The 12,808-nt window shown below is 34.9% G+C and overlaps 1 protein-coding gene across 5 annotated transcripts in view; it reads right to left on the reverse strand.

Moving 5' to 3' along the window:
* NBEA (neurobeachin) overlaps nucleotides 1-12,808 on the reverse strand; it is a 650,396-nt gene that overhangs the window by 507,916 nt on the left and 129,672 nt on the right. For all 5 annotated transcript variants that reach the window (XM_081551831.1, XM_081551834.1, XM_081551833.1 and 2 more), the window contains 2 exons: nucleotides 8,726-8,923; nucleotides 7,691-7,824 (listed from right to left, as the gene is read on the reverse strand). In XM_081551831.1, coding sequence (XP_081407957.1) covers nucleotides 7,691-7,824; nucleotides 8,726-8,923 — 332 coding nt within the window. The remainder of the gene's footprint in view (nucleotides 1-7,690; nucleotides 7,825-8,725; nucleotides 8,924-12,808) is intronic.

Below are 12,808 nucleotides of genomic sequence, written 5' to 3' on the forward strand. Positions count from 1 at the left end.
ATGGCACACAGTAAGCACTCAGTGAATGCCTTGTGTTAGTACTACACACCCTCAGATAGCCCCAGCACCTAAGAACAGATAGTTCAAAACAGAATACAAGTTTGGGCTTTAGTCTGCCCTGACAACAAAAAGATGCATAACACTGTCTCCAAAAAGAACTACTCAGTGTATTTTTAATCCTTTGATATACAAAATCCTATTTATATTTTGTGCTAATAAACATGTATTTTTTCAGAACACATTCTTCCTAAGTCAAACAAATGGGGAAGATTTGTTTTGCTTTCTATCATCTATAGAATTCAGTAACATGTACTCAAACAAAAGAGGTTTGGGGGCTAAGGTGCAGAAGACAGGACATTAATAGTTAATGTCTTGATATATGATCATTCAAATCAAAGGAAAATGGTATTTCTAATAAACAGACTCTGTTACACACAAAATACAGAAGCCATGATTATTTCAAGATTGGAGTTACACTTCTTGAAATCATTTATGAAACATTTGTTCACTATTTATTCATTATATAAATATTTACTAAATGTTTAGTGAAAGGCAGTCTGTTTAATTATTGCTCTCAATAACCGATTGACAGAATGGGACTGATAAGTCCAATATAAACATTATTAATCCATGAGAAATGAAAAAACTTCCAAATAGCTTTCACCACTGGCAGAATTAACTCAAGGTGATGATGGTGATTGAGAATCATTATGAATAGGATGGAATCACTATAACAACTCTGCCTAGATGACTTAGTCAAAAAAATCACATTAAAAATACTGTATGTGTTTTCAAAAGCTATCATTTATTACATTTTTGGTTCACTTTTTGTTTGTTTCACAATAAAGGCTAAACTACATGTCAAAAGAAAAAGCACTGAAAAATATTATTACTGGATATGTAATGGGGATGCTAATGGGGTAGCTACAAAATCTAAACACCAGCTAAAGAACACCATCTCAAATCCTTGCAGGTGTTTTATAACTCGGTATTGGCTTCCAAACTTAGGTTAACACACTCCTCGCTTTTAAACCACTATACCTAGAAAATGGATAAACAGTTCACAATCAGTTTTAATCACTACAACTGAAATTCAAAGTATGAGTCCTACTTCATCACTTATTTAAGTAATTTTCCATTTTAAATCACATCATTGGTAGAACAGCTCAAACAGAAAATAATAATGGCTCCTACCGTAACAACCAATTTCTATGATTGATGAAATATATTTTAAATATAATACCGTAGTATTAGGATAATCAAAATAACCCACTGTCATCTGAATAACAAAACCAGCATATATCCAGTGCCTATTGTAACAATCTACATTATTTTATTGCATTTAATTGAAATAATCTAGCGAGCTATTATTATTCTAATCATATAATGGTAGAAACTAAAGAACAAAATAGATAACACACTCAAAGTTGTAGTAATAATTAATGCTATATAACACAACACTTCAAATCAATTATACTCCAATAAACACTTGAAAAACAATCATTGTTGCTGTTGTTCTTCTTCAGTTCCTAACTCATGTCTGACACTTTTAGACGCCATGGACTGCAGCACCCCAGGCTTCCCTGTCCTTCACTATCTCCTGGCATTTCATCCAACTCAGTGATGCCATCCAACCATCTCATCCTCTGGCGTCACTTTGTCCTACTGCCCTCAATCTTTCCCAGCATCAGGGTCTTTTCCACTGAGTTGGCTCTTCACATCAGGTGGCCAAAGTATTGCAGCTTCAGCTTCAGCATCAGTCCTTCCAATGAATATTCAGGACTGCTTTCCTTTGGGATTGACTGGAGACTGATTGTCTCCTTGCTGTCCAAGGAACTCTCAAGAGTCCTTTTGAGAGTTTTCAAGAGTCCAATTGAGCAAAAGCATCAATTCTTCTGCACTCACCTCCTTTATGGTCCAGCTCTCACATCCATACATGGCAACTGGAAAAATTAGCTTTAAATATACAGAACTTTGTTGGCAAATTGTGTCTTTGCTTTTTAATGCTCTGTCTAGGTTTAGGTTTGTCATAGCTTTCCTTCCAAGGAGCAAGTATCTTTTAATTTCATGGCTGCAGTCACCATGTGCAGTACTCTTTGAGTCAAAAAAATAAAATCTGACACTGTTTCTACTTTTCCCATCTATTTCCATGAAGTGATGGGATGGGATGTCATGATATTAGTTTTTTGAAAGTTGAGTTTTAAGCCAGCCTTTTTACTCTCCTCTTTTACCCTCATCAAGAAGCTTTTCAGTTCCTCTTAGCTTTCTGCCATTAAAGTGGTATCATCTGCATATCTGAGGTTGATGGTATTTCTCCCGGCAATCTTGATTCCAGCTTGTGCTTCATCCAGCCTGGCATTTTGCATGATGTACTCTGCATATAAGTTAAATAAGCAGGATGACAATATACAGCCTTGATGTACCGCTTTCCCAATTTGGACAGTCTGCTGCTCCATGTCCAGTTCTAACTGTTGCTTGTTGACCTGAATACAGGTTTCTCAGGAGGCAGGTACAGTGGTCTGGTATTCCCATCTCTTTCAGAATTTTACAGTTTGTTGTGATCCACACAGTCAAACGCTTTAGTGTAGTCAATGAAGCAGAAGTAGCTGTTTTTCTAGAATTCCCTTGCTTTTTCTATGATTCAACAGATGTTGGCAATTTGATCTTTGGTTGCTCTGCCTTTTGTAAATCCAGCTTTTACATCTGGAAGATCTTGCTTCATGTACTGTTGAAGCCTAGCTTGAAGGATTTTGAGCATCACCTTGCACACATGTGAGATGAGCACAATCGTACAATAGTTTGAATTCTTTGTCACTGCTTCTCTTTGGGATTGGAATGAAAACTGATCTTCTCCAGTCCTATGGCCACTGCTGAGTTTTCCAGATTTGCTGGCATATTGAGTGCAGCACTTTAACAGCATCATCTTTTAGGATTTGAAACAGGTCAGCTGGAATTCCATCACTTTCACTAGCTTTGTTCAAGTAATGTTTCCTAAGGCCCATTTAACTTCACACTCCAGGATGGCTGGCTCTGGGTGAGTGACCACACCCTCTTGGTTATCGAATAAGACCTTTTTGTATAGTTCTTCTGTGCATTCTTGCCACCTCTTCTTAATCTCTTCTGCTCGTGTTAGGTCTTTGCTTTTTCTGTCCTTTATTGTGCCCATCTTTGCATGAAGTGTCCCCTCAATATCTCCAATTTTCTTGAAGAGATCTCTACTCTTTCCCATTCTATTGTTTTCCTCTATTTCTTTACACTGTTCACTTAAAAAGGCTTTCTTCTCTTTCCTTGCTCTTCTCTGGAACTCTCTTCAGTTGGGTGTATCTTTCCCTTTCTCCTTTGCCTTTCACTTCTCTTCTTTTCAATTTGTAAGGCCTCCTCAGACAACCACTTTGCCTTCCTGCATTTATTTTTCTTCGGGATGGTTTAGGTTACCACCTCCTGTACAATGCTATGAACTTCTGTCCACAGTTTTTCAGGCACTCTGTCTGCCAGATCTAATCCCTTGAATCTGCTTGTCACCTCTACTGTATAATCATAAGCAATTTTATTTAGGTCATACACTGTAAGTTTTCCCTACTTCCTTCAATTTAAGCCTGAATTTTGCAATAAGGAGTTGATGATCTCAGCCACAGTCATTTCCAGGTCTTGTTTGGCTGACTGTATAGAGCTTCTCCATCTTTGGCTGCAAAGAACATAATCTGATTTCAGTACTGACCATCTGGTGATGTCCATGTGTAGAATCATCTGTTTTGCTACTGGAACAGGATGTTTGCTATGACCAGTGTGTTCTCTTGGCAAAACTCTTGTTAGCCTTTGCCCTGCTTCATTTTGTAGTCCAAGGCCAAGCCTGCCCGTTACTCCAGGTATCTCTTTGAATTCATATTTTTGCATTCAAACTCTCTATAATGAAATGGACATCTTTTTTTGATGTTAGTTCTAGAAGGTCTTGTAGGTCTTCAAAGAGCTGTTCAACTTCAGCTCCTTCAGCCTCAGTGGTTGGGGCACAGACTTGGATTACTGTGATGTTGTATGGTTTGCCTTTGAAACAAAGTGAGAGTACCAAGAGCATTTGTCATTTTTGAGACTGCACCCAAGTACTGCATTTTGGACTCTTTGTTGACATGAGGACTACTCCATTTCTTCTAAGGGATTCTCGCTCACAGTAGTAGACATAATGGTCACCAGAATTAAATTTGCCCATTCTGTTCCATTTTAGTTCACTGATTTCTAACATGTAGATGTTCATTCTTTCCATCTCCTACTTGAATGCTGTACGCTCAGTTGCTTCAGTCGTGTCCAACACTTTGCGACCCTACAGACTGTAGCCCAGCAGGCTTCTCTGTCTCCTCCTTGATCACATCCAATTTACCTTGATTCAAGGACCTAACAGTCCAGGTTCCTATGAAATATTATTCTTTACAGCATCGGACCTTACTTTCACTATAAGACACAGCCACAACTGAGTATCGTTTCCACTTCTGTGCAGGCTCTTCCTTATTTTTGGAGCTATTTCTCTGTTCTTCCCCAGTAGCATACCAGACACCTATCAACCTTGGGTGGGGGGGAGTGCTCATCTTCCAATGTCATTATCTTTTTGCCCTTTCGTACTGTTCATGGAGTTCTTGAGGCAAGAATACTGGAGTGGTTTGCCATTCCCTTTTCCAGTGGACCATTTTTTGTCAGATAGTAATAATAATAAATAAACTGGGGGTTTGAATTCAAGTTTTTCTAACTTGAACATCCACACTAGTTAACAACTATAATATGTAGCCTTCATGATAAAACAAAGTCATAAAATTTCTCCTGTACATATAAAGCCTAATTTAAAGGCTCTAGAAAATAATATCTTCAATAAATTATTTTAATATTAAGACCTCAATATATACAGTAAAACTCATCAATGATTAGAACAATAATAAATTAGTATCAATAGAAGTGAGACTTACATAAACAATAAAATGCTTCATAAACCAGGCTACTGAGTGAAGGAAAGTGCATGAAACTAAGATGTTTTAGCTTGAAATATAAAAGGCAAAGAATTAACTTATTTTAGAGCTTAGCTCAATTTCTCCAAAAAGTAGTCAAGAATTAGACAATACTGCAATTTGGGGCATATATTTATTATACAAGAAATATTTTCTAAAATAGATGTATATAAAATTTTGTAAGATTTTTAAAGTTCAAATAGATTCTCATTCATTTGTGCGTGCCTGCATGTGTGCTAAGTCATTTCAGTCGTATCCAACTCTGTGAGATGCTATGGCCTGTAGCCAGCCAGGACCCTCTCTGTCCATGGGATTCTGCAGGTAGGAATACTGGAGTGGGTCGCCATGCCCTCCTCCAGGGGATTGTCCCGACTTAAGGATAGAACCCACATTTCTTTAAGTCTCTTGCATTGGCAAGCAGGTTCTTTGCCATTAGCGCCTTATGGAAAGCCACCCCTATTCACCTAGGAGTTTAAAATTAACTAAAAATGAGATAACATATCCTATTTTAAGTTCTCATTCATATATATGAATTTAAGATATAGCCCCAAATTAATGAATTCTATCAATCCTTGCTGTAAAGTTAATAATTTATGTTTTTCAAGTAGATGGGTATGTTCCATTAAAAAATTTTTTTTCAACATTTTAAAAATTGAAAGACAGTATCACCACCAAAATGGTGGCCCTCAAAACTTTAAATATAACAAAAGACTGCATTACTGATACACACAAATGACAAAAAGCCAACCTCAGACATCAAGAGCTTTGAAGTAACTAATGAAAAATTATTAGATAAGAATTCAAAATAGCACATAAGTAAATCACAGGGGAGGGTTGAAATACATACCAAAAACAGGTATGTAACTATTACTGAAAAAGAAAGTGATACATTTCTTATTATATTTTTTATTGGCCATAAACTAAGAACATATATATCACTGAAAAAATTGAAGCTATTACATGGAAAAATTAACATGAATGATATAAAAGAACTAAAAACAAATCAAAATGAAAATCAGAAAGCTGATCCTTTCTACTGCCTTTTATCTGTTATGAAATAAATACAATTTAAATATCAAAATATAATATAAACACTAAGATGAGTTTTGAAAACAGGATATGACAAATAAGCATGTGCCTTGGATGAATGGACCAGATACCTGTTAAATATAGTTTTAGCACTGAGATTTTATAAATATTCAATGATATAAATTATTGTAATCATTCATTTTAGGTATAACATTCAAGCTGCATAATCTTTCTAATTTTTCTGCATGAAGCAAATCACTATATTTCAGGTTAAAATAATTATGGACTAAATATTAATTCATAAGAAATATTTAAATTACACATGGAGTTTTCTAATTGCTATTTCACCTCTAACTTCTGTTCACAGCACTTACTAGGCTTTAAATTACTGATAATAATGTGTCCTAGTTCACTTCGATGATAAAGAACAAAACATTTGCATTTAAATTAGGACTGGGATTTAAAGTTTCATTTTTCAACTAAGCTGATCTGTCTCTCAATAAAATGACTGAAGATCTCATAACAAAGTAATATCTCAGCAGGACATGGCCTCCAGATTCATTTTCACATCAAAATGCTAACCATTCATTACATCACACTGATACTAAAAAAAGAAAAAAAAAAGCATGACCCATGGATGAGAGCTGAGTTTTGTAAATATACAGGTCAGATTTATATTTAGATTTATACTTTACATAAAGATGGTCCCAATACAGGGACAATATTATCAGCAATATTAAGACAGAAGTTGGTTAATAGCTAATTTAAATAATTAATATGAAAAATCACATGCTACATTTCAGGAACTTTAAATTTTTCCCATCTTAATTTCATTCACTAGTTTTTCTATCAATTCAAAATTGGATGACCCATAAAGAATCTCATGTATATGTGTACATGTTAATGAAGGATTTCTATGTTACTGTTTAGTAAACTAATGTTTACTTATATAACTTTCCCTTTAAATTCTTCAAACATATCAATGTACAGAAATAGTTAAACTATTTGTATAAAATTCACATTTAACTAATGACATAAATGATTCTAAGAAATAAGGTTAAATGGGAGTTTAACACATGAGGTATTTTTTTAATTAAAAAAAAGAAGTTACAAAAATTGCACATGAAATAAATCTAATTAGAAAATTCTGAATATATAAAATATGGATATGCCACTGGTTAGATTTAGGTTCTCAAACATAAGAAAAAAGCTAATTTCAATTAATATTGTGCTAGTTTTATGATACTAGCATTATAGAATAATACTAATATTTAGGATATAAATTATATAACTGTTATTAAATGCTATTTTTGAGAATAAACTTTACCCTAGTAATTCTGTTTAATCCGATAGGATTTCACCAACAGTTCAAACAATGAGCATTCATTTGCAGTGAAAGGCCAGGACTGACACTTCTCCTACTTCATATTATAATCACTATGCTATACCTAGTAAGAAATTTTTTATTTCTTATCAAGGAAGTCACTCCTTTGTGGTTATAAAATTTGTCAAGTTTTTTTACTTTGCGTAAATATATCTGCCTTAATCCTAAAGAAACTTTATTAGCATTTTAAGGATAAAAACCAGTATTATATTTACACAGCACCAAGGGTACCATGCATAATCTGAACAATTAAAAAATACTGTAAGTTACATATTGAAAGAAGACTTACCAGACAGTGGTTTCCACTTGACTGTCATTGAGCTGCCGGTTGTCTAGTTGTGCAAAAAGTGGGAAAAGCACTTGAATCCCTCCAATTGAATGAATTGCACTATGAATTGAATGTGTAACTATAGCTTTTACATCCTATGTTCAAAGACAAAAATGTTTATTAAATTTTCTAAAGCATGTTATCACTATTTCCTTGTTTCAAATAACTTTGTAAGAAAATTAAACAATTTAAAATCTATTTTTAAAATTTTAAATCAAAATTATATAATTTTGATACACATGTAAAATAAAAAATTGAAATATTTTGATAATCATTTAAATTTAAAGCTTAACTTGAGATTTTTACACTGAAAACATGAGGTTCTAAATCAAACTATATTTTAAAATAAGAGATGCTATTGATAGGTATAAAAGCGCTCAAGTAATTTTTATGTTAGGGAGTTATACATTCTTATAGCGAAGTATTTTTATATTTACAATTATCTATTTACTAAATCCGGAGAAGGCAATGGCACCCCACTCCAGTACTCTTGCCTGGAAAATGCCATGGACGGAGGAGCCTGGTAGGCTACAGTCCATGGGGTCGCTAAGAGTCGGACACGACTGAGCGACTTCACTTTCACTTTTCACTTTCATGCACTGGAGAAGGAAATGGCAATCCACTCCAGTATTCTTGCCTGGAGAATCCCAGGGATGGCGGAGCCTGGTGGGCTGCCGTCTATGGGGTCGCACAGAGTTGGACACGACTGAAGCGACTTAGTAGCAGCAGCAGCATTTACTAAATAACTGATTTTATTTCAAAGGATAAGAAACATAAAATACAACAGAAAAGACAGATTTCCTACTAAGGAGACAAGTCCAAGGTAAACTGTATTGTCAAATAAAATGCAGAAGGCAAAAACACTGTTCAAAGAACTAGAAGACCAAAAAAGAAAAACAAAGAGCAACTGAAGATTTACAGGCGAGCAATGTATAACATGTAAAATAAAGACACAGTGTTGATGAGAACATTAAGACTAAGCTACTATTCACCCACCTGGAGCATCAGAGCATGTGGGGAGTGCACAAAGATAGATGCGTTTTCCTTTGGTGATGATTCCAGGCATAGCTGAGCATCAGTGGCTTTAGCGTTATATGTAAATGCAATACTACTTGCAAGTTTCCCATCATACAGAACCTGTTTATGATGTTCTGCTAAATGAATATCACTTTCAGACTTAAACTTGAAGGTGCTCTGAAAAAATAAAACTTAAGTTAAGCACTCTTTAAAAGCAACATAATAAAAATCTCAAGTTTTAAAGCGGAGAAAAATTTAAGATAAATGATTTGTTGTGACATTTCCATGTGTTGAGTACTTGTCAGTGGCATTATTTTCTTATTCTCACCTCAGTTCTATGAGTTACAGTTTATTATGCTAATAAACACACTCAAATCTTCATGTTATCATTTTTACTAAAATTTTGATTATATATGAAATAATTTTATTGATATTATCAGGTCAGATGATATTAAACGTAAATAGGCTTTTACTTCAATAATTTATAACAAATTTAATTTTTTCTTGTTAACACTTTCAAAAGCATGTATAGAAAGAAGTAAATAGTGCCCGGCACTTGAACTATTAATACAGAAACAAGGCTATTAGTTGAGAATGAAAAAAGTTTATTCACAAAAATATGTCTTTATTACAAAAAATATATCAAGAGAGTGAAGATCAATGCTACTCCACAAAAAATCACAATAGCCATGTCAAAACCCAGAAGAAAAGTTCATGTTACCACCTTAAATGAAGGACAAGAAATAAAGATGTACTAACTGCAATAAGAAAAGTATTGTTAGAAACAGTTAAAATTTCTCTGCAGGTGTATGAAACTGACAATGATAAACACATTTAACCTTTGCAAAAATCACATGTTAGTATCCTATCACTTCAGGCAAATAGACAGGGAAACAGTAACAGACTTTCTTTTCATGGGCTCCAAAATCACTGCAGATGGTGACTGCAGCCATGAAATTAAAAGACACTTGCTCCTTGGAAGAAAAGCTATGACAAGCCTAGACAGCATAATAAAAAGCAGAGACATTACTTTGCCGACAAAGGTCTGTCTAGTCAAAGCTATGTTTTTTCCGGTAGTTATGTATGCATGTGAGAACTGGACCATAAAGAAGGCTGAGCACCAAAGAATTGATGCTTTTGAACTATGGTGTTGGAGAAGACTCTATGGTGTTGGAGAAGACTCTTGAGAGTCAGTCCCTTGGACTGCAAGGAGATTAAAACCAGTCAATCTTAAAGGAAATCAATCCTGAATATTCACTGGAAGGACTGATGCTGAAGCTGAAACTCTAATACTTTGGCCACTTGATGCAAAGAACTGACTCACTGGAAAAGACCCTGATGCTGGGAAAGATTGAAGGCAGGAGAAGAAGGGGACGACAAAGGATGAGATGGTTGGATGGTATCACTGACTCGACGGACAGGAGTCTAAGCAGCTCCTGGAGTTGGTGATGGACAGGGAGGCCTGGAGTGCTTCAATCCATGGGGTCGCAAACAGTCAGAAACAGCTGAGTGACTGAAATGAACTGAGTGCATATCAAACATGTCAGGACAAATTTAGCCAGTTATGTACAGTTTTCTGAACTACTACTGGAAGACTCTTACTAACTTGAACCTGGATGCAAACTGTTCACTATTAGCATGCCAGAAGACAGGAGCTGCATGTAAAATGAAAACTGTGTGTATGTCGCTATGGATGGTACTTTTACTTTTTAAATGTATGCATGTCTATATATTTGAATATTAGACATAAGGCAAGAAAATGTCACTATTTTGGATCAGATCTTTCTCTATTTTCTCAATTAAATGGGATGTAGAACATTATCTTCACCTCAATGTTTCCTAATTTAATCGCTTTTATAACTCACAGATTCATACAAGTTAGAGGTAACAGGTAAATTAAAATATACCTGAATCAAAGACTCTACTTCAATTCCTCATGTACTAAAGAATAGGTGACAATTATAGCAGGAAATTGAAATAAAAAATTCTCTTAAAAATATCTTAATAAATATATGAGTTAACTATTGGTAATATAAAATCCATCTAATTGCCTTCTTCACTGATCACCATAGTATTGTAAAATAAATACTTTAATATGTATTTCAGTAAAATCATAAATGGTAAAAATGTTTAACATCTGAATATTTTTTAAGATGCCATTTTAAAAAAATTATTGGAGTATAGTCTGGTATTAGTTTCTGCTACATGTCCACTTTTTTTATACATTCTTCCCATATAGGTCATTATGGAGCATTGAGAAGAGTTTCCTGTGCTATATAGTAGGTCCTTATTAGTCACCTGTTTTATATATAGCAATGTGTATATGTCAATCCCAACATTTGTGTTTTTAACACCTTTTTAAAGTAAAACTTAACAAATATGTTAGAATTTTTAATTATTTTGTGAACCAAAGGTCAAAAGCACTATTAATTATTTTAGAAGAGTAAACAGAAGAGCTAACTTGTAGAAATAAAATTATTTAATTGAGGGAATTTGGGAGAAGAGTATACAGAACACTGAGACACAGGGGAAGCTGACCTAATAAGTAAAGACTACAGGAGTTGCATAAGATAAAAGCAAACTGTAGGACAATCAAGTAGAGAAGTGATGTCTCCTTAAGTTGATGATAATATACCAAGAAAAGCAATGTGTAAAGGAGGGGAATAGCAACTGGAAAAAGAGCAACATATGCTCTTACTAGAGGCTACCTTAAGGATTTTTTTTTTAAAAGTTGACATCAAAAGCAAAGACAGTAAAAGCAAATATTAACAAGTGAGACTACACCAAACCACAAAGCTTCTGCACAGCAACAAAGGAAACTATATAAAAAAAATGAAAACGAAACCTACCAAACTAGGAGAGAATATCTGCAAATCATATGTCTGATAAGCGGTTAATATATAAAATATAAAAGTAACTCACACAACTCAACAGCAAAGAAACAATTCATTTAAAACACAGGCAGACTATGTGAACATATATATATTCTTTCTGAATAAGATGTAAAATAGATAGTCCAAAGGTACATGAAAAGGTACTCAAAGTCGCTGACCATGAGAGAAACACAAATCAAAACCACAATGAAGAGTATTATCTGAAAAACAAGAGATAATAAATGTTGGTGAGGATGTATAGAAAGACAGAGAATAACAAGGATGTTCACATTCAAGGATAAATAAATGAACAAAGAAAAAGTGGGGTATGTGTACATTGGAATGTTAGTCATAAAGAAAGTATGGTATCTTGCCATTTACAACAACGTGCATGGGCCTTAAGAGCATTATGAAAAGTAAAATAAGTCAGACAGGAAAAAGTTAAATCTTGTATGATCTCACTCGTGTGTGGTATCTGAAAGAAAAACAAACAAAAAAATAAACAAACAGCAAGCTCACAGATACAGAGAATAGATAGATGTTTGCCAGAGACAAAGGAGGTGGTGGTATTGTTCAGTCGCTAAGTCATGTCTGACTCTTTGTGACCCCATATGCTGCAGTACACCAGGCTCCTCTGTCCTATACGATCTCCTGGAATTTGCTCAAATTCATTTCCATTGGGTCGGTGATGCTATCTAACCATCTCATCCTCTGCCACCCCTTTCTCCTTTTGCCTTCAATCTTTCACAGTATCAGGGTATTTTCCAATGAGTCAGCTCTTCCCTTCAAGCAGCCAAAGTACTGAGGAGTTTCAGCTTCAGTAATGAATATTCAGAGCTGATTTTCCTTTAGGATTGACTGGTTTGATGTTCAAGGGACTCTCAAGAGCCTTCTCCAACAACACAATTTGAAAGCAATTCTTCAGTGCTCAGCCTTTGTTAGGGCTTCCCAGGTAGCGCTAGTAGTAAAGAATTTGCTTGCCAATGCAGGAGATACAAGACACACAGGTTAGATCCCTGAGTTGGGAAGATACCCTACAGGAGGAAATGGCAACCCACTCCCATATTCTTGCCTGGAAAATCCCATGGACAAAGGACCCTATGCTATGCTATGCTAAGTCGCTTCAGTCGTGTCCAACTCTGTGCGACCCCATAGACGGCAGCTCACCAGGCTCTGCCGTCCCTAGGAT

Source organism: Giraffa tippelskirchi, chromosome 12, assembly GCF_054371585.1.
Source record: "Giraffa tippelskirchi isolate mGirTip1 chromosome 12, T2T-mGirTip1v1.2.pri, whole genome shotgun sequence".
Taxonomy (NCBI): domain Eukaryota; kingdom Metazoa; phylum Chordata; class Mammalia; order Artiodactyla; family Giraffidae; genus Giraffa; species Giraffa tippelskirchi.